Source organism: Lethenteron reissneri, chromosome 4 (assembly GCF_015708825.2).
Source record: "Lethenteron reissneri isolate LAM-NWPU_2019-01 chromosome 4, ASM1570882v1, whole genome shotgun sequence".
Classification (NCBI taxonomy): domain Eukaryota; kingdom Metazoa; phylum Chordata; class Hyperoartia; order Petromyzontiformes; family Petromyzontidae; genus Lethenteron; species Lethenteron reissneri.
The window spans coordinates 433,139-455,967 of NC_083782.1; the positions used below are offsets into that span (position 1 = coordinate 433,139).

General features: G+C 45.4%; 1 protein-coding gene across 3 annotated transcripts in view; it reads right to left on the minus strand.

Annotated features, from left to right (window-relative positions):
• Positions 1-22,829, minus strand: part of RAD17 (RAD17 checkpoint clamp loader component) — a 111,530-nt gene that overhangs the window by 18,641 nt on the left and 70,060 nt on the right. For all 3 annotated transcript variants that reach the window (XM_061561786.1, XM_061561777.1, XM_061561797.1), the window contains 3 exons: positions 12,480-12,524; positions 11,812-12,003; positions 6,695-6,780 (listed from right to left, as the gene is read on the minus strand). In XM_061561786.1, the coding sequence (XP_061417770.1) occupies positions 6,695-6,780; positions 11,812-12,003; positions 12,480-12,524 (323 nt within the window). The remainder of the gene's footprint in view (positions 1-6,694; positions 6,781-11,811; positions 12,004-12,479; positions 12,525-22,829) is intronic.

The window sequence follows — 22,829 nt, forward strand, 5'->3', positions numbered from 1 at the left end:
GACATTGTACCTTTGCATGTAGCACTGTAAAAAATATTTCAATCAGTAACCACAAGTGCACACACATATAGGACATGCACACATACAAAGACACAAAACAACTGCCATTCACAACTAAGTGGCGGTGACATCACTACGGCGCTTACGCCAGGCTATGTGTACTGTAAGGCCACGTGAGGTGTCGAACGTCCACTGGCATGAGGTCACGGGACAGAACTAGGTGCCGTGAATTGACCGACTGAGATGACTGGCCAATGCACCACCTGTGCCCCCTGTGTTAACTTGCTGTTTTAGCAGCCAGGTGCTCCGCTTTGTTTTGAGCGTCACTCCTCTGCTCTCCGTTGTTATTGTTGGAGAGCGATTTCCTTCAACTGCCCAACAGCATCCTTCAAGAGCCTCTTCCACAGAGGTCGATCTTGACACCACTGGTACCAGGCAAGTCCACTCAGACACCACTGGTACCAGGCAAGTCCACTCAGCTCCACATCCTCTCATACTACATCACTCCATCTCTTCTCTAGCCCGTGCCGCGCCCATTTAGCTCCCTCTATCCGGCCGAACAAAAGCTGTTTAGGCATGCGATGGCTGGGCATGCGGGTTACATGACCCAGCCAACGCAGCCTTGCCTGCCGGAGGAGTTCACTTATGGAAATGTCTCCAGATCTTTCAAGGATTTGTGAGCTCCTCACACGATCCAGCCTTGTTAAACCCAGGATGGATTGTAGGCAGGCCAGCATAAATGTTTCTAACCGGCGAAGATATTCCATTAGGGGGGTCAACATTTCGCAAGCATAGAGAAGAGGGCATGACTGTGTCAGTGAAGACCTGAAGCTTCATGTGGAGCAACAGACCAGGTAGCTTCCACACAGCGTTATGCTGTGTGGAAACTACCTGGTGCGCTGTAGTAGACGGACTGCCCCATCACCAATTGGGAGTTGTGGGGGTGGAGTGTATGATGGTACAAAATACCCAAGCAGGAGCTTAGTTTTGGTGGGGCTGATGGTAAGATCCTACCTCTTAGTGGCACACTCCAGGTTCAGCAGCAGCGCCTCCAACTCCTCCTCTGATTGAGCAGCAATTACCAGATCATCGGCATGCATAACATGGTTGACCAATACGGAGCCAAAAACTTGACTCAAAGCTTTCGTGACTGCAGGAATGAATATTCTTTGGGTCTTTCAGTAAAGTCACGTAAATAGGTTCAAAAAATATATAAAAAAAACTACGACGTTTTGATCGCAACACTAGCGATCATTATCAGAAAAAGGGGGTTAGCTTCGAAAGGCAAACTGTTTATAAAGGTTTGAAATGAACTTAGCCCAAATGTCAGCAGCCAATGTTAATGTAAGTGGTGGGCAGCGACCGCGACGGTGGTGGGTTTTCCACCAATCAAAGGGCTGCCAGGTAAAAATTATCATGTTAATGTAAGATCGTTGAACGGCCTCCACGGTGAGTGCGCTAAGGTGGCTATGTTAATGTGAGAGATTAACATGTTAATGGGATATTGCAGAGCAGCAACCTCGAGGTCGGCGTGCGAGGTGGCTTTGTTAGTGTGAGAAATTTTACCTGTTCATGTAAAATCAGAAAGCCGAAAATAACTATCATCGGCAGGTAGTAGGGTGGGAACATCACAGCCAGTTATGACTTAAACTGGTTAATAACGTCCTTCCAATGATTGCTCTGTTTGTACCCATCTTCTCGGTTGAAATTGTGTCAGTATATATGGATGGCTTCATGAATTAAACTTTGTTGATAGCCAGTGGGTTTGCCAAGTACCTTCGTCTTAGAAAAAACAATTTCGTGTGAGCCCACCGCATTAAAACAATGATCAGCCACGGCCGAGGTATTGGTCCTACCGTGTTTCAGATCTGCCTTTTATGTTCACGAACACGGTCTGAGACATGTGGCTTAGTTTCCCCAATGTAACTACTGCCGCAGACACAGCTTAGTTTGTAGACGCCGGGGTATCGCATGTCAGGGGTGACATCCTTCACAGATGGGATCAGATTACGAATTTTATGTACTGTGTTAAATCAAACCTGGATCTTGTTTTTGCTCATGATTTTGGAAATACTTTTGGTGACCCCTGCTATGTATGGCAAGGTGATGATTTTGATTGGGTCCTCAGATGGTTCCTTCTCAACGGTTGGGGTTATAGCTTTACGGATTGTGTAGTCTGAATATCCATTCATCTTGAAAGCTTGGTGTACGTGTTCCAGTTCACTGGCGAGGTGATGATAGTCAGAAGTACATCGAGCTCTATGGTGTAGAGTTTTGACGAGGGAATTCTTCTGGGAAAGATGGTGATGTGAGTCAGGTTTTAGATATGCATCCGTATGGGTGGCTTTCCTGTAGACAGTGTCCCATTGAGCCATCTGGTCTCTTTTCGATTAAAACTTCCAAGAATGGTAGCTTGCTATCCTTTTCCACCTCCATGGTGAATTTGATGGCTGGGTGCATGGAATTTATGTGGTTGAGGAATTGGTTCAGAGCTGGTAGGCCATGTGGCCAGATGACGAACATGCCATCTACGTACCTCTTCCACAAGGATGGACGTAGAGTGGATGCCTGGATGATATTTGTCTCAAATTTGTCCACATTGGTTACAACTGGAGATAAGGGAGAACCCATTGGGGTACCTTCAACTTGTTTGTAGAATGTCCCATTCCAGGTGAAGTAAGCATTGGTGAGGCAGTGTCTCACCAGGGCTGGTACATCAGCATTCAGTCCTTCTGGGACCAAATCTTCAATGATTGTAATGGTGTCAGGCACAGGAACTTTGGTAAACAAAGAAACTACATCGAAACTAACGAGCAAATCACCTGGAGATAGTGAGATGTCTGTAATTAACGATACCAAGTGAGCTGAGTTAAGTACAGCTGAGGTGGTCTTACCAGTGAATGGTCGTAAGGTCTCAGACAGAAATCGGTCCAGTTTATACGTGGGTGAGTCAATGGTGGAGACGATAGGATGAAGGGGTGTACCTTCTTTATGGATTTTTGGTAAGCCATACATTCTGGGTGCAGCAGAGCAGCAGAGGGTTTTATGGAAAACCGCTTGGTTGGTTCTATTAAAGATGTAGAATCGGTGATGATATTGTTGGTTTTCATAACGAGGCAGCTGGTGGGATCTCTTTTAATTTTTGGATAGCTACCATCATTAAGTAGATCCTGAATTTTGTGAATGTATGTGGTTTTGTCCATGATGACTGTGGCATTGCCCTTGTCGGCTGAGAGGATGATGATGTAATCTCTCGATTTAAAGCTTTCGTAACTGTAGTTATTCATATTATTGTTTTTTTCGGTAAAGTCACGTAGAAGGGAAATAATAAAAAATAATAAAAATTCTCACGACGTTTCGATTGCAACACAAGCAATCATCATCAGGTGTGGTTTTCACCTGATGATGAAAGAACCAAGAAGATGTAATCTCTCTTTTTTTCTCTTTTTTAATTCACAGACACAGACACAATTTCAACTGAGAAGATGGGTACAAACTGAGCAATCATTGGAAGGACGTTATTAACCAGTTTAAGTCATAACTGGCTGTGATGTTTCCATCCTACAACCTTCCGATGTTAGTTGTTATTTTCAGCTCTGATTTTACATTAACAGGTTAAATTTCTCACACTAACACAGCCACCTCACACGCCGACCTCGAGGTTGCTGCTCTGCGATATTCCATTAACATGCTAATCTCTTACATTAACATAGCTACCTCAGTGCGATCGCCATGGAGACTGCTCAACGATCTTACATTAACATGCTAATTTTTACCTGGCAGCCCTTTGATTGGTGGAAAACCCACCACCGTCGCGGTCGCTGCCCACCACTTACATTAACATTGGCTGCGGAAATTTGGGCTACACCCATTTCAAACCTTTATAAACAGTTTGCCTTGAGAAGCTAACCCCCTTTTCCTGATGACGACAGCTTGAGTGACTTTACCGAAAGACCCAAAGAATACAATAGGGAGCCATCCCTTGACCACACCCGGGCATCGATCAGCCTCCCATTGTATCTGTACCAGATGGAAATTCCTCAAGTACAGCCATCAAAGGCTTCACACGAACGTGGTCGAAATAGATGTTAAATAATGTGGGAGCCAGAGGACATCCCTGTTGCACTCCAAGGTGAACAGGGAATGTATCCGACTCCCGGCCACGTAGTTTTACCCAGGCCCACTCACCATCATGAAGGGCCTTAGTGATCGTGAGCAGAGTCAGGACTCCGAAAGCAACAACCCAGAGCCCAGGCCTACTGATGGTACCATAGGGCTTGACCAGGTCAGTAAAGCAGAGATGTAGGTCTTGTTGGAATTCCCTACACCTCTGCTGTAGTAGACGGACAGAAAATATGGCATCTGTGTAGGACCGCCCTTTCCTGAAACCACATTGGGGCTCCGCAAGCTTCTCCTCAGCATGCCTGTCAAGGTGATGTTGAATAATCCTTGCCAGGACCTTTCCCGGCACACTGAGGAGTGAGATGCCCCTGTAGTTTTTACAGTCTGTGCGGGCCACCTTCTTAAAGAGGGGGGCCACCAGGGCATCCTTCCACACACAGACGCACACACACTAATATAGCCTTCACAAGACTGCTGGAGCAAGTGCTGTTAGCGAGCACCTATGAAGCCTGGCACGGAACGAGAGAATGAGTGGCCAGCACCACACCCGGCTGCCATTGTCTCCCCGGCGGCGATTGTTTACACACCGCACCAAGTACTTATTTAACGTTAAGTCGACCTAGGGGAGGCCCAAGACCTGTTCAGATAATCGTCACTGGTGTTGGTCGTGCGCGGGAATTAAACTTGGAATGCCAGGTTGGTAGGACAGCGCCCTAACTGCTACAAGACCGCTCCCCACACTCACTTTCACACACACACACAAACAAACACAAAGAACCCCCATATAGGCTGAACAGACTGTTGGGACAAGTGCTGTTAGGGAGCACCTATGAAGGCCGGCACAGCACACGAGGGGGTGGGTGGCAAACACCACCATGCCGGCTGCCTTGGTCTCCCCAGTGGTGAGGTTTACTAACACCAGGTACTCATTTGAGGCTGAGTCGAGAGGCTCAGGACCGGTTTAGACACTCGTCACTGGTGTTAGCTGTGAGCGGGAATCAAACTCTGGTTGTCGGGTTCGTAGCGCAACATGTTTACCATTACACTACCGCTCCCCACACACACACACACGTGCGCATGCACACATACACACAAGCACTCACTCGCATCGCAAGGTTGACACATTACATCTGGTGGAGGATTGCTCCGCTGAACAAAATAGTTCCACGGTTCAGTTTTCAAGTACGAGTTCGTGTTTTAAGTCAATGCTAAAAATAAAATAATGGAAGCTGGTTCATAAGTGCGGGTGTTCGTAAGTCGATGACTGCCTGTAGTTAGGTATGTGCTTATGATGGAGCCCACTAATGAGGCATTGGGGCTACCGACTTTTATAATGTATACAGCCTTGAACCTGAACCTTTCCAGATCAACGTAACACCTTAGTGGTGAAAATTTCCCATTCCTAATTCAGGGGCAAATCAAACCATAAGAAACCACTGTTAATTTCCCATAGTATTGGTTACTTCATTGACCTAAAAGATATTAAGGTTTGTGTTCATTACAGACCATAATTTTAATTTACAAACTTCCAATGTCGAGCTGTGTACTTTAACTTGATCACCTGGCCATATTTAGCTTTACATCAATTTGTAATATAATTTCCACAATGCATTTTTTTGTGAGAGTGCAAGAAACAATTGAATAAAAATCCATAGACATTTGTTTGTGTAGGCAGGGTGAGCTTAATGTAAGGAATTACACTTATAATTAGCAATGGAGTTAATGACCATGGATTGGACCCAGACTCGCGTAACTGCACAGTCGGCTACGCCTACCAGTGGAGTAATCAATTCAGGGTCCAGGTTATCTATTCAGGTTCAAATGGAGGCTGTACAGGTAACACAGATTTAAGACTCTGCAAAAATATAGTTGTATATAACTGTTTAATAGTTACTGATATTGTTATTCTAACATTAATTAACTGAAAGTAATGTGAATTAGCTTGATTGTTTAATGATAGTAAATATATTCACAGTTAAGATTTTGATAATTGAATACGATTTTAATAACTTATTAAATACAGTAATTCGGGCGTGGTTGCAGAATATTAACACTTCCACTCAATCCCAACTACAGAGATTGAGCAGTGAGGTGTTGTGCAATGTGGGGTCGGTTGGTGTGTATCTGGTCATAATTACAAGTATAAGTTAATTACTTTTGAGTTCTATATTGTACATTTTTTCAAAAACAAGATGGCGCCGTTAAGACCGTGGTACTTATTTAATTATATATACGAGTGCTCATTTGTCTAGTTTGAAAATTTCAAGTTAATTTAATGGATATGCAGTAATGGGAAGGTGATTCGAAAGTGAATGTTATATTATGTATAAAAAAGGAGTTAATTTTGTTATAGTTAATTACATTTAGTGATAGTTATTGTTGTTAATCGGCCTGTCCCCTCGTTATGATCATGGGAGGAGAGGCATAGGATGAGACGGTTATATTTGCATACACACAAATAGATGTGCATGTCAAATGCTGAAGTTATGAAGCTGTGAGGTCATGTGAAGAAAGAATCACAGACATACAAGAGATATCGTGGTTGGGTGGATCAGCACAAGTGTTACCTGACCTCAGGATTAACTGCCAACATGTCTCTCTGTTGATGGGTCAAGTGAGCGGGGAGAGCGTGGGATTCTGAGATAGGGCCGTTTTCACCTGCACACATGCACACATTTGCATACAACTGTAATTTGTACACAATTCAACTGGCCACATGCTATTCAATTCTGGTAAATATGAATAAATCCTAATTCATTGCTAAGTAAATGCATGCAATTGTCTATTCAATACTGGGTGACTTTTAAAGATTCAATTTCTATGCATTAAAACATGATATGCATCACCATATACCAATGTTATACCATACTCTGCCCAATAACACATTCAGTCACAATTAATTTAAAAAGGAAACACTTGTATTAACTAAAGTTATTCAAATGTTTCTCACAAAGGTGATGTTTTCCATGTGGACTTGGAGCATTAGTTTTATATTTTGACTTGTGAAATTATGATGCATTTTATACGTTCCATATGTTAAATATGATTTAAATGACTGATCACTTAATTATGATTATATTAAAATATCTTAAATGTATTGATGATTTTGCATTAGGCACAAAAGCCAAGTACTTACTCTTTGGGTCTTTCGGTAAAGTCACATAGATAGAAAAAGAATAAAATAATACTAAATCACGACATTTCGATTGCAACACAAGCAATCGTCTTCAGGTTAAAAAATACAGCATGCGGACTGCTGAGGCAGGAAGAAATATAGCGAGAGAGCTACTGCAGCCATCTTACCTATAAACGTTACTTTTTGTCTGTCCGTCCGTCTGTCTGTCTGCGTACGCTCGCTTGCGAGGGATTTGGTGCTCGGGCCGTGGGGTTAGGACGAAAAAAATTTGCCAGGAGGCACGTCCCGTGCCCCGCGGTGAACAAAGGCATTTCCGATTTTTCGTCCGTCGCCTTTAAATCGGTTCGATTATCGATCTAGTGCGATTTCTCTTTATTTATTTATTTACTATTGCCGGCCGGCACGTGATGAAGCACGCCGTTGCGCATGCGCGAGACGCCGACCAGGGCGGTTGCCCCTGGCAACGGGCAGCAACGCCGTCGCTGTGGGTGGACGCCATTTTTAATTCCCGTTAAAAATATGCACACGCATTAACACGCGACGCTGAGGTAAATACATCAAAGTTTCGCGTCCTCTTCACTCCCCCCCACTCCAGTGTGCGCAATTACTATTATAGGGTCTGTAGATAATAAAATTATAGCGATTAGACAGTATTATTCTAGCGCGGGGGGGGGGCGGCCCCAGCACGCAGCCTCGGCCGGGTGGGCAATCTAGGCGAGGCCGGAGGCTCTGCACGGTACTAGGCCTCGACACCCCACACGTGTCAGGCGAAGACTTTGTGTTATAAACTCGATATACCCAGCGTTGCCCGGGGAAAAAATACATTTAAAATATTCTGAAAACTTTAAAACATAACATACCAATGAAAATACAAATGTGTAATTAAAATTTTAAACCCGACCGAGCCAAGAATCGATTCTCTGAATCGCGCAAAGCTTGTAGACTCCTTCAGAATCGGCCGATTCCCGTTTACTATAAGTTGGTTATAGTCGATATAAACTGCTACGAACGGGAAATATCCGGCGTTGACCGGGGCAAAAATATAATCAAAAACATAACATACCAATGAAAATAAAACTCTGTCATTCAAAATGTAAACCCCCAACACGCCAGGAATCGATTCTTTGAATCGCGCAAAGGACTCATAGAAGGTTGTAGATTACTTTAGAATCGCCCTATTCCCGTTTTAAAATCTGCGTGTCGCCAAGCTTGCTTGACATTTCCAACAGACACACACATTCACACATTTAGCTTTTACATTTAACATACAAAACGCCAGCATGTACTGCTGTCATCATAGGCAAAAGTATATACACCCTCACCACTCTCCCTCACCACTCTCCCTCACCACTCTCTCACCACCACCACTCACCCTGACCACTCACACTCACCACTAACCCTCACCACTCACCGACAACACTCACCCCTCACCACTCACCCTCACCACCACCACTCAACCTGACCACTCACACTCAACTCACCCTCACCACCACCACTCACCCACAACACCCTCACTACCACCACTCACCCTCACCACTCACCCCTCACCATTCACCCTCACCGTTCACTCTCACTACTCACCCTCACCACCACCACCACTCACCACTGACCCTCACCCTCACCACTCCCTCTCACCACTCACCCTCACCACTCACTCTCACCACTCACGCTCACCACTCACCCTTACCACTCACCACCTCACCACTCACCCCTCTCCCTCACCACTCACCCTCACCACTCACGCTCACCACTCACCCTCACCACTCACCCCTCTCCCTCACCACTCACCCTCACCAATCATCCTCACTACTCACCACTCACCACTCACCCTCACCACTCACAACTCACTCTCACCACTCACGCTCACCCCTCTCCCTCACCACTCACCCTCACTACTCACCACTCACCCTCACCACTCACACTCACCACTCACCCTCACCACTCACCCCTCTCCCTCACCACTCACCCTCACCACTCACCCTCACCAATCATCCTCACTACTCACCACTCACCACTCACAACTCACTCTCACGGCTGCTTGCGTTGTGGCCGAAACGTCGTGAGAATAATTTTATTATGTTTTATTTTTATTATTTTATTACTTCCCTTCTACGTGACTTTACCGAAAGAACCAAGAAGATCACTCTCACCACTCACGCTCACCACTCAACCTCACCACTCACAACTCACTCTCACCCCTCTCCGTCACCACTCACCCTCACCACTCTCCCTCACCAATCTCCCTCACCAATCACCCTCACCAATCATCCTCACCACTCACCCTCACCACTCACTCTCACCACTCACTCTCACCACTCACGCTCATCACTCACCCTCACCACTCACTACCACCACTCTTCCTCACCACTCACCCTTACCACTCACCACTCACGCTCACCCTCACCACTCACAACCGCCACTCGCCCTCACCACTCACCACTCACCCTCACTGCTCACCCTCACCACTCACCACTCACCATCACCACTCGCCCTCACCACTCACCCTCACCACTCACCCCTCACTAAACACCACTCACAACCGCCACTCGCCCTCACCACTCACCCTCACTCACCCTCACCAATCATCTTCACTACTCACGACTCACCACTCACTCTCACCACTCACGCTCACCCCTCTCCCTCACCACTCACGCTCACCACTGACCCTCACCACTCACCCTCACTCTCACTACTCACCCTCACCACTCTCCCTCGGTTGTGAGTGGTGATTAGTGAGGGGTGAGTGGTGAGGGTGAGCGTGAGTGGTGAGCGTGAGTGGTGAGCGTGAGTGGTGAGGGTGAGCAGTGAGTGGTGATTGGTGAGGTTGAGGGTGAGTGGTGAGGGTGAGTGGTGAGCGGTGAGGGTGAGTGGTTGTTGTGAGAGTAAGTGGTGAGAGTGAGTGGTGAGGGTGAGTGGTGGTTGTGAGTGGTGATTAGTGAGTGGTGAGGGTGAGCGGTGAGGGTGAGTGGTGAGCGTGAGTGGTGAGGGTGAGTTGTGAGTGGTGAGGGTGAGTGGTGAGGGTGAGTGGTGAGAGAGTGGTTAGTAGTTAGGGTGAGTGGTGAGGGTGAGTGGTGAGGGTGAGTAGTGAGAGTTAGTGGAGAGTGGTGAGGGTGAGTGGTGATCGGTCAGTAGTGATTGGAGAGGATGAATGGTGAGTAGTGAGGGTGAGGTTGAGTGGTGAGGGTGAGTGGTGATGGTGAGTGGTGAGGGTGAGTGGTGAGGGTGATTAGTGAGGGTGAGTGGTGAGGGTGAGTGGAGAGGGTGAGTGGAGAGGGTGAGTAGTGAGCGTAAGTGGTGAGGGTGAGTGGTGGTGGTGAGGGTGAGTGGTAAGCGTGAGTGGTGAGGGTGAGTGGTGAGGGTGAGTGGTGAGGGTGAGCGGTGAGGGTGAGTGGTTGTTGTGAGAGTAAGTGGTGAGAGTGAGTGGTGAGGGTGAGTGGCGGTTGTGAGTGGTGATTAGTGAGTGGTGAGGGTGAGCGGTGAGGGTGAGTGGTGAGCGTGAGTGGTGAGGGTGAGTTGTGAGTGGTGAGGGTGAGTGGTGAGGGTGAGTGGTTAGTAGTTAGGGTGAGTGGTGAGGGTGAGTGGTGAAGGTGAGTAGTGAGAGTTAGTGGAGAGTGGTGAGGGTGAGTGGTGATTGGTCAGTAGTGATTGGAGAGGATGTGTGGTGAGTAGTGAGGGTGAGGTTGAGTGGTGAGGGTGAGTGGTGATGGTGAGTGGTGAGGGTGAGTGTGATTAGTGAGGGTGAGTGGTGAGGGTGAGTGGAGAGGGTGAGTGGTGAGCGTGAGTGGTGAGGGTGAGTGGTGGTGGTGAGGGTGAGTGGTAAGCGTGAGTGGTGAGGGAGAGGGTGAGTGGTGAGGGTGAGTGGTGAGCGTGAATGGTGAGTATTGTCAAAGCCCACCGGGCTTTGACAATACCTTAGTATCTGTGTATATATGTAAGGAAATATATTTTTCACCCGGGCAACGCCGGGTACTTCTGCTAGTAGGTTATAAAGGTTTGAGATGGGTACAACCCAAGGGTAAGTGGGCGGGGCTAGAGATCTTACATTTACTTGCAAATTCCATCTCTAGCTCCACCCACTTACCCTTGGGTTGTACCCATCTCAAACCTCTATAACCTTTGGCTGCAGTAGCTCCCGCGCTATATTTCTTCCTGCCTCAGCAGTCCGCCTGCTATATTTTTTCACCTGAAAACGATTGCTTGTGTTGCGATCGAAATGTTGTGATTTTTTATTATTTTTCTATCTACGTGACTTTAACGAAAGACCCAAAGAGTATGAATTCCTGCAGTCACAAAATCTTTAAGTCAAGATTTATCCGAGTACTTCTTGCACGTCTGTGTTGTTTTAAATTAATGATTCATTTTAAAAAGAAAAAGGAATTCTACCTGAATCTGCATTAGTCAAGACCAAAAAATGTAAGTAAAATGTTGCATGGAGATGAACTTGTCAGGACTATTCTGAAATTAAAATGAATGGCACTACACGAGCCTTATCTTGCATTATTGCCTGTAGAATACAGTAATATGTTCATGTGTGTGTGCACATGAGCACTTACGCTTGCAGTGCAAAATCTTCCCGAGCGCATGGAAAAGGAAGAGTGACACATCCCTTCCCCCGAAGACGGCCTTTGCCTCCTCAGGACTTGTGGGGGACTCTGTACCTCGTCGTCCGCGCCTCCCTAATCCAAGCCCTACACCTCCTCGCAACAGCTTCCGCGGAAATACAGAGCTTGTACTGTCAGATGTGTCTGCACACACACATGTACACAAAATTATAAATTCACATCTACACGAACACTCGCAAACCCCACAAACCACCATGCCATATACAACAATTACACACATACAAACCTATCCGAAAGTGCAATACATCCCATCATAGCATGAGGTTGCTAAACTACACATGATACCAAGCAAATCAAAGACAGAAAAAATGGTATCTATGAGTACGGGCAATCTTTGACTTACAAACATAATTCATTCCTGAGACCCATTCGTAAATCCAACAATTAATAAGTCGGAACACAATAATGTAGTGTATTTAAATGCCCATACGGTCAGTGTTTTGAAACGTTACAGTTTTTACAAAAAAGGGAAGCATTGTTAAACTCATAAATAAGAAAATAGATTGTACATTTGCATGTAATACTGTGGTACATACTGCAGAGTTAATATAACGTAAAATAAAGTAATGTAAACAAAAATCTGTTTTATTTTAACTTACCTTGAGTCCTGATGCTGGCTTGCTTGTTAGAAGGGGCACGAGTCACTAAAATTGCACAAAAAACATGCACGGGGCACACGCACATAGACAAAGACACCAATTACAACGATCTCCAATATAGCCTGAACAGACTGTTAGGGCAAGTGCTGTTGGTGAGCAGTGCCTTTTAAGGTTGGAACGGCACACGAGGGGGTGAATGGCCAGCACCATGCCTGGCCACTTTTTACTGGCGTGCTAACCATTGCACTACTGCTCTCCACACCCACACACACGGGGGGGGGGGGGGTCACCAACGACAACGGTCCCCCATGTATCTTTAACAGAATATTAGGAAAAGTGCTGTTAGAGAACACCTATGAGGGTTGGCATTGGCACACGAGGGGGTGGGTAGCCAACACCACGCCCTTTGTCTCTCCAGTGGTGGTGTTTACACACTGCACCAGGTACACATTTTAGTAAAAGTTAAAGCGAGAATCATTGTATTATCCCGATTGATAATACAACCCTAGATAACAAAGCCGAGCTTAATCAGCATACTTACATCACACTTGCATAACTTCATACAATTCATTGTATTATCCCGATTGATAATACTACCCGAGACGAGGCAGAACCTAATTATCGTTATTACATACATTAGCATAATTTGCATAGTTTCAGGAAATTACACATTTTTTTATTTTCATTGAATTTTTTTTTTTTATAAAATTTTCAAGACCCAAAATATACAACACCAGGATAAGTCTACTTTAAGGCCATGTGAAGTGTTGATAGCCTGCTGGCAGGAGGTCACGGGACAGACCCAGGTGCCATGGGTTGAATGAAATAACCAACCGATGCACTACCTGTGCACCTACTGTGCCAATTTGCTGTGTTTTAGCCGCTCGGCGCTCTGCTCGTTGTCAGCATCACTCCTCTGCTCTCAGTTGCTGCTGGAGGGCGACTGCTTCCAACTGGCCAGTAGCATCCTTCACGAGCCTCCTCCAGAGGCCGATCTTGACACCGGTGGTACCAGTTATCGGCAAGTCCACTCAGCTCCACATCTTCCTGGACCACATCACTCCATCTCTTCTATAGCCAGTTCCGCACCCATTTAGCCCCCTCTATCCGGCCGAACAAAAGCTGTTTAGGCATGTGGTGGCTGGGCATGCGGGCTATATGGCCCATCCAATGCAGCCTTGCCTCCCGGAGGGGCTCACCAATGGGACTTGTCCAGATCTCTCAAGGATGTGAGCTACTCACACAATCCAGCCTGGTTAAACCCAGGATCGTAAGCAGGCCAGCCTGAATGTTTCTAACTGGCACGGATGTTCCATTAGATGGGTCCATGTTTCACAAGCGCAAAGGGAGGACATGACTGTGGCCGAGGAGACCCAAAGCTTCATGTGTAGCAACAGACCAGGTAGCTTCCATACATTGTTACGCAGCCGATGAAAAGATAATGCTGCTGGACTGATTTGGAGTGAGACCTCTGATGTAAAACCGGAGCTGGTCATAAGCACACTGCCCAGGTATGGAAAACTCTCCACTCTCTCCACAACTGCCTCATCACCAATGGTGAGTTGAGGGGGTGGAGTATTTGATGGCCCAAAATACCCAGGCAGGTGCATAGTTTTGGTGGGGCTAATGGTAAGACCCCACCTCTTATTGGCATGCTCCAGGTTCAGCAGCAGCACCTCCAATTCCTCCTCTGAGTGGGCAACAATTACCAGATCATCAGCATACATAAGATGGATGACCACTGCATGGTCAAAGATAATGTTAAATAATATGGGAACCACAGGGCATCTCTGTCACACCCCAAGGTGAAGAGGGAATGGCTATAACTTCAAGCCACATAGCTTTACCTGGGGTTGCCCATCATAATCAAGGCCCTTAATTATAGTGACCAGTCAGGGACTCCGAAATCACAAACAACAGCCCAGAACCTTGGCCTGTTGATGAAATCATTGGTCTTCACCAGGTCAATAAGGGAGTGATGTAGGTTTTGTTGGAATTCCCTACACCTCTGCTGTAGTAAATGTACAGTGAATATGGCATCTGTGCAGGACCGCCCGGGTCTGAAACCATATTGGGGCTCCGCAAGCTTCTCCTTAGAGAACCTGGCAAACAAATGTTGAATAATTATTCAACACTATGTAACACAATTTTTGTTCCTGGGTATTAAGTGTTCTTTCCTAATTGCTTATGCCCAAAAAGTATAGAAAATGGCTATTATTCCCCACAAACTTTGCTTTTGTGATCAGGAGAGTGATGTTTTGAAATGTTCCTATTTTTAATTAGAAAACGGGCGAATTTGTGTCTTTTCGTTCACATAAAGTCAGAAAAAAACAACATATGAATCAAAATTAACATGTGTAATGGGTTCAACTGAGTCGCAGGTGTAGACTTTGGAGGTAACACATTTATTCAGTTCCAACACACAGGGTAACTTCCCCTTAACAGAATAACAACCTAAGGTGGTGACCACCCAGCTAAGTTACTACACTAGTTACTACGGACTGGGACTTCGGCCCCGGTCCACGTGTTGGAGACTCGTTGAACAGAGATCGTAGACGAAGGGTTTCTTCAAGGATGAACAACAACCCCGGTCCCCTCTCGGGACCCGGCTTATATTCTCTGTGGCATGGCTGGCTCCGCCCTTGGCCACGTCCACCTTCCAGAATCTTCGGGAAGGACCTGGATCCCAATCAAGTGAACCCCCTAGCCCCCTCTTGGGGCCCCCTCTGTCAACTTAACTGGTCACGTGTCCTTCCGGGTCAACCAGAGTGCCATGGCCTCACACAAACTTATCCTTCGGTCGGCACCCACACACCCTGTCCTGTAGGGTCGGCACTGCACTTAAAGCGTGGTACCATCCAGCGCTATTATTCAGCGCACACCGTGCCCCTCTAGGGCCAGTACTACACCCACAACATTGTGGTATCCGGCGATGTCGCTACTCCGCATGCCGTGCCCCTCTGGGGCCGGTACTGCACCCACTTCATTGGGACATCCGGCGATGTCACTACACCTGTATTTATACTAAAGTAATACAAAAATTATTAAAAAGATTTAGAAGTGAGTAGTTTTTCGAGATTTACGATTACAGTATACTGTAAATAACTTTCACGAATCAGCCCCCAAATGTAGTCTCCCATCAATTTCTCGTTATACTGTCCTTGGTAGCGGTGTTCAAAGTCCAGTATATCTTGGTGGAAGCTCTCGCCTTGCTCCTCCGAGTACGCTCCCATGTTCTCCTTGAATTTATCAAGATGAGCATCAAGGATATGGACTCTGAGGGACATCCTACAGCCAATTATGCCGTAGTTCTTCACCAGAGTAGTGCGCATTGGTGTCCCTGCTGTCCCAAAGGCAAAGATAGCAGGGAAACTTGGTAAAACCGCCTTGGAGACCCATCAGGAATGCCACCATTTTAAAGTCTCTGATGACCTCCCAGCCGTACTCATCATACTTCAAGCCGTCCAGCAAGGTCTTAATGCTGTTGTAATCCTCTTTGAGGTGCACCGTATGAGCTAGGGGAAGAGACTGGTACTTGTGACCATTATAGAGCAGCACGGCTTTGAGGCTCCTGGATGAGCTGTCCTCCTGGATGAGCTGTCAATGAAGAGACGCCACTCATTCTGGTTACAGGCGATTCCGATTGCCTTGAACAGACTGGTCACATTGTGGCAGAAGCAGAGCCCATCTTGACAGGTGAATAAGCTGCAAAAATTTTCGATTTAAAGCTTTCGTGACTGCAGGGATTCATCTTCTTGGTTCTTTCGGTAAAGTCACGTAGAATGGAAATAATAAAATAATAAAAATAAAACATAATAAAATAATTCTCACGACGTTTCGGCCACAACGCAAGCAGCCGTCCTCAGGTGAAGAACAGGTCTGTCATTCTACGTGACTTTACCGAAAGAACCAAGAAGAATTTCGATTTAAAGCTTTCGTGACTGCAGGGATTCATCTTCTTGGTTCTTTCGGTAAAGTCACGTAGAAGGGAAGTAATAAAATAATAAAAATAAAACATAATAAAACAATTCTCACGACGTTTCGGCTACAACGCAAGCAGCCGTCTTCAGGTGAAGAATGAGACAATGCCAAGCTAGGAGCTTATATATAAGCTGCGTTGGAGGTGGAGGAAAGAGCGCCTTAACAAAAGAATGTGCATGTGAAGAGGAATTTAGCATATTCATGGAAAATGCGTAGGAGGTGGGCGGGGGGGTTTCAAAGTCATATTATGCCCATGCATTATGCAGGATCAACAGCACCAAGGGGGGGGTGCAGGGATTAGCAGTAACAAAGGAAAGGAATGTTAATGATATGTAGCTGCAGTTACTCAACCACCACGTAGAAAACTAAAGTATAAACTACATAAAAAACTAAAGTATAAATAGCATAGCACCATCAGTATACTTACTATACTCTACACTAAGCTGAGTTACTAACAGCAAGTAATAAATTACAATTCTACGTCGTAAAAATTATATAATATGCTTCCATCTAAACTTTATTCTATTGCATCAACGAGCATATACCGTACTATATACTGCCAACATTAAATTATATACTGTATTGCTGTAAACCAACCTATATCTTATACATTTAATATAACACTATGTATTATTCTACCCACCCTAATGTGTGTCGAAATGGTTTATTACGTCCTTCCAATGATTGCTAAGCCAGAATCCATCTTCTCGGTTAAAATTGTCTCTGTGTTTGTATATGTGGATCGCCTCATGAACGAATCTCTCATGATAGCCAGATGGCTTGCAGAGAACCTCTGTCTTGGAGAAGTCAATGTCATGTGAGCCCACTGAATTGTAACAGTGATCTGCCACGGCTGAGGTGTTTGTCCTACCGTGTTTCAGGTCTGCCTTATGTTCACGGATGCGGTCCGAGACATGTCGTTTGGTTTCTCCAATGTAACTGCTACCACAGAGGCAACTTAGTTTGTAGACGCCAGGGTACTGTATGTCTGGAACCACATCTTTTACAGACGGGACCAGATCACGGATTTTATGTACTGTGTTGAATCGGACCTGGATCTTGTGTTTAATCAGGATTTTGGAGATCTTTTTTGTGACCCCAGCAATGTAGGGTAAGGTGATGGTCTTGAAAGGCTCCTCAACAGGATCCTTCTTGATGGTTGGAGTGATGGCTTTGCGGATTGTGTAGTCGGAGTAACCATTAGCCTTAAGAGCTTGGCGTACGTGTTTGAGTTCACTGGAAATGTGTTCATGGTCGGAGATGCATTGGGCTCTATGATATAGAGTCTTGATGAGGGAATTCTTCTGGGATGGATGGTGGTGGGAATCCGGTTTTAGATAAGCATCCGTGTGGGTGGCTTTCCTGTAGACAGAGTGGCTCATTGAACCATCAGGTCTCCTTTTGATTAGGACATCAAAAAGGGTAGCTTGCCATCATTTTCGACTTCCATGGTGAATCTGATGGCTGGGTGTATGGAATTGATGTGGTCGAGAAATTGGTCTAGAGCAGGCCGGCCATGTGGCCAGATGACAAAAGTGTCGTCTACGTACCTCTTCCATAAGGTCGGGCGTAGAGTGGCAGTCTGGATGGCGTCCGTCTCAAATTTCTCCATGAAGATGTTGGCTACAACCGGAGATAGGGGGGAGCCCATTGGGGTGCCCTCAATTTGTTTGTAGAAGGTTCCATTCCAGGTGAAGTATGTATTGGTTAAGCAGTGTCTCACCAGGGGGGGTACCCCAGCATTCAGTCCTTGATGAACCAAGTCTTCAATGATTGCGATGGTGTCAGGCACAGGCACCTTGGTGAACAAGGAAACCACATCAAAACTGACAAGCAGGTCGTCTGGGGACAGGGCAATCCCCTTGATTGTCGATACCAGGTCAGTAGAGTTTAGTACTGCAGAGGTGGTTTTTCCAGTGAAAGGCCGTAGGATTTCGGACAAAAAACGAGCCAGTTTGTAAGTGGGGGAGTTGATAGTAGAGACAATGGGACGAAGAGGTGTATCTTCTTTATGTATCTTTGGCAAGCCGTACAATCTTGGTGGCCTGGCTGCAGAAGGTTTCAACGAGAACTGTTTGGTCTGATCAATTAATGCGGTTGAAGCAGAAATGATGTTGTTGGTTTTGGAGACGAGGCTGTTGGTGGGGTCTCTTTTTATTTTTGTATAGCTGCCATCGTTGAGTAGTTCTTGAATTTTGTTGTTGTATTCTATTTTGTCCATGATGACAGTGGCATTGCCTTTGTCGGCTGAGAGGATGACAATGTCATCCCTCTTTTTTAATTGAGCTAATTCAAAACGCTCATCTTTGCTAATGTTGCTAGCTGGCATCTTAGCGTTTTTGAGGGTTACAGAGATTTCAGATCTTGCTACGTCTGCAGCGATGTGACTCAAGCCCTTGAGAGCTACATCTACTCGAGCAATTATATCATTAACTGGTATGTGTCTAGGTGTGACTGCAAAGTTTAGTCCTTTAGCTAAAACGGATTTCAAACCTTCAGAAATAGGACTGTTACTGCGATTAATTACGACTTTGTTAACATCTAGCTTTTCAATGTGTGGGTCCGGTTTCTTGTTTGAGAGGCGGTTGAATTTGGAAATCAAGTTGTCCTTACATTTAGTCGACATAGCGGCAGCTGAAGAGGCAGTCATTTTTTCCACATGTTCCCAATCCGATGTGGACATTGTTACACTCAAAGATAAGTGTGATTTATAGAGTGTCTTGTCTAACTGATCTAGTTCGGTGCGCGTAAGTCTGATTTTCTCTGAGATAAGGGCTAAACTAGTTCTAGACAGAATTCGTTTCGCATTAGAAGAAGTTACAGCAGCAGATGTTAGTGTAAATGCGTTTGGTATTACCTTAGAGTCGCGGCATCTCTTCAGAAAGGTGAGAGACTCGATTAGCTGAGCCTTCTTATCCCGGAGCTTGTTGAAGGATCTCAAAGTTATGTGGAAACCCTCCCCGTAGAGGCGGTTAAATTTCGATTTAAAGCTTTCGTGACTGCAGGGATTCATCAACAACAAGCTCCGGGATAAGAAGGCTCAGCTAATCGAGTCTCTCACCTTTCTGAAGAGATGCCGCGACTCTAAGGTAATACCAAACGCATTTACACTAACATCTGCTGCTGTAACTTCTTCTAATGCGAAACGAATTCTGTCTAGAACTAGTTTAGCCCTTATCTCAGAGAAAATCAGACTTACGCGCACCGAACTAGATCAGTTAGACAAGACACTCTATAAATCACACTTATCTTTGAGTGTAACAATGTCCACATCGGATTGGGAACATGTGGAAAAAATGACTGCCTCTTCAGCTGCCGCTATGTCGACTAAATGTAAGGACAACTTGATTTCCAAATTCAACCGCCTCTCAAACAAGAAACCGGACCCACACATTGAAAAGCTAGATGTTAACAAAGTCGTAATTAATCGCAGTAACAGTCCTATTTCTGAAGGTTTGAAATCCGTTTTAGCTAAAGGACTAAACTTTGCAGTCACACCTAGACACATACCAGTTAATGATATAATTGCTCGAGTAGATGTAGCTCTCAAGGGCTTGAGTCACATCGCTGCAGACGTAGCAAGATCTGAAATCTCTGTAACCCTCAAAAACGCTAAGATGCCAGCTAGCAACATTAGCAAAGATGAGCGTTTTGAATTAGCTCAATTAAAAAAGAGGGATGACATTGTCATCCTCTCAGCCGACAAAGGCAATGCCACTGTCATCATGGACAAAATAGAATACAACAACAAAATTCAAGAACTACTCAACGATGGCAGCTATACAAAAATAAAAAGAGACCCCACCAACAGCCTCGTCTCCAAAACCAACAACATCATTTCTGCTTCAACCGCATTAATTGATCAGACCAAACAGTTCTCGTTGAAACCTTCTGCAGCCAGGCCACCAAGATTGTACGGCTTGCCAAAGATACATAAAGAAGATACACCTCTTCGTCCCATTGTCTCTACTATCAACTCCCCCACTTACAAACTGGCTCGTTTTTTGTCCGAAATCCTACGGCCTTTCACTGGAAAAACCACCTCTGCAGTACTAAACTCTACTGACCTGGTATCGACAATCAAGGGGATTGCCCTGTCCCCAGACGACCTGCTTGTCAGTTTTGATGTGGTTTCCTTGTTCACCAAGGTGCCTGTGCCTGACACCATCGCAATCATTGAAGACTTGGTTCATCAAGGACTGAATGCTGGGGTACCCCCCCTGGTGAGACACTGCTTAACCAATACATACTTCACCTGGAATGGAACCTTCTACAAACAAATTGAGGGCACCCCAATGGGCTCCCCCCTATCTCCGGTTGTAGCCAACATCTTCATGGAGAAATTTGAGACGGACGCCATCCAGACTGCCACTCTACGCCCGACCTTATGGAAGAGGTACGTAGACGACACTTTTGTCATCTGGCCACATGGCCGGCCTGCTCTAGACCAATTTCTCGACCACATCAATTCCATACACCCAGCCATCAGATTCACCATGGAAGTCGAAAATGATGGCAAGCTACCCTTTTTGGATGTCCTAATCAAAAGGAGACCTGATGGTTCAATTAGCCACTCTGTCTACAGGAAAGCCACCCACACGGATGCTTATCTAAAACCGGATTCCCACCACCATCCATCCCAGAAGAATTCCCTCATCAAGACTCTATATCATAGAGCCCAATGCATCTCCGACCATGAACACATTTCCAGTGAACTCAAACACGTACGCCAAGCTCTTAAGGCTAATGGTTACTCCGACTACACAATCCGCAAAGCCATCACTCCAACCATCAAGAAGGATCCTGTTGAGGAGCCTTTCAAGACCATCACCTTACCCTACATTGCTGGGGTCACAAAAAAGATCTCCAAAATCCTGATTAAACACAAGATCCAGGTCCGATTCAACACAGTACATAAAATCCGTGATCTGGTCCCGTCTGTAAAAGATGTGGTTCCAGACATACAGTACCCTGGCGTCTACAAACTAAGTTTCCTCTGTGGTAGCAGTTACATTGGAGAAACCAAACGACATGTCTCGGACCGCATCCGTGAACATAAGGCAGACCTGAAACACGGTAGGACAAACACCTCAGCCGTGGCAGATCACTGTTACAATTCAGTGGGCTCACATGACATTGACTTCTCCAAGACAGAGGTTCTCTGCAAGCCATCTGGCTATCATGAGAGATTCGTTCATGAGGCGATCCACATATACAAACACAGAGACAATTTTAACCGAGAAGATGGATTCTGGCTTAGCAATCATTGGAAGGACGTAATAAACCATTTCGACACACATTAGGGTGGGTAGAATAATACATAGTGTTATATTAAATGTATAAGATATAGGTTGGTTTACAGCAATACAGTATATAATTTAATGTTGGCAGTATATAGTACGGTATATGCTCGTTGATGCAATAGAATAAAGTTTAGATGGAAGCATATTATATAATTTTTACGACGTAGAATTGTATTTTATTACTTGCTGTTAGTAACTCAGCTTAGTGTAGAGTATAGTAAGTATACTGATGGTGCTATGCTATTTATACTTTAGTTTTTTATGTAGTTTATACTTTAGTTTTCTACGTGGTGGTTGAGTAACTGCAGCTACATATCATTAACATTCCTTTCCTTTGTTACTGCTAATCCCTGCACCCCCCCCTTGGTGCTGTTGATCCTGCATAATGCATGGGCATAATATGACTTTGAAACCCCCCCGCCCACCTCCTACGCATTTTCCATGAATATGCTAAATTCCTCTTCACATGCACATTCTTTTGTTAAGGCGCTCTTTCCTCCACCTCCAACGCAGCTTATATATAAGCTCCTAGCTTGGCATTGTCTCATTCTTCACCTGAAGACGGCTGCTTGCGTTGTAGCCGAAACGTCGTGAGAATTGTTTTATTATGTTTTATTTTTATTATTTTATTACTTCCCTTCTACGTGACTTTACCGAAAGAACCAAGAAGATGAACCAAGAAGAAGCTGCAAAAAGGTTGGTGAAGCTTCCTCTGATCTGCAACTTGCACACTTTCATCCAACAAGTTCAACTGCTTGATCCTAGACGTCAAAAACTCGGCATTGGACTTTGTGAGACCAATATCTCTAATCAGGTCATTGAGGTATTTTGGTTGGGGTGGTATGGGTTTCTCTCCTCAGCTCCACCTCTTAAATTGTCATCTGGATCTACATCCTCCTGACTCTCTGACTTGCTGCTCTCTTCTAAAGACGGCTGCTCTCTCTCCGGAGGAGTGGGTATGGGGAGCTCATGGCAGTGTGGCATCAGGGCGATGGATTAAGGAAGGTCCGGATACATGATGGTAGGTACATTTTTGCCAGTCCAACGTTTGGAAGGGTCCACCATG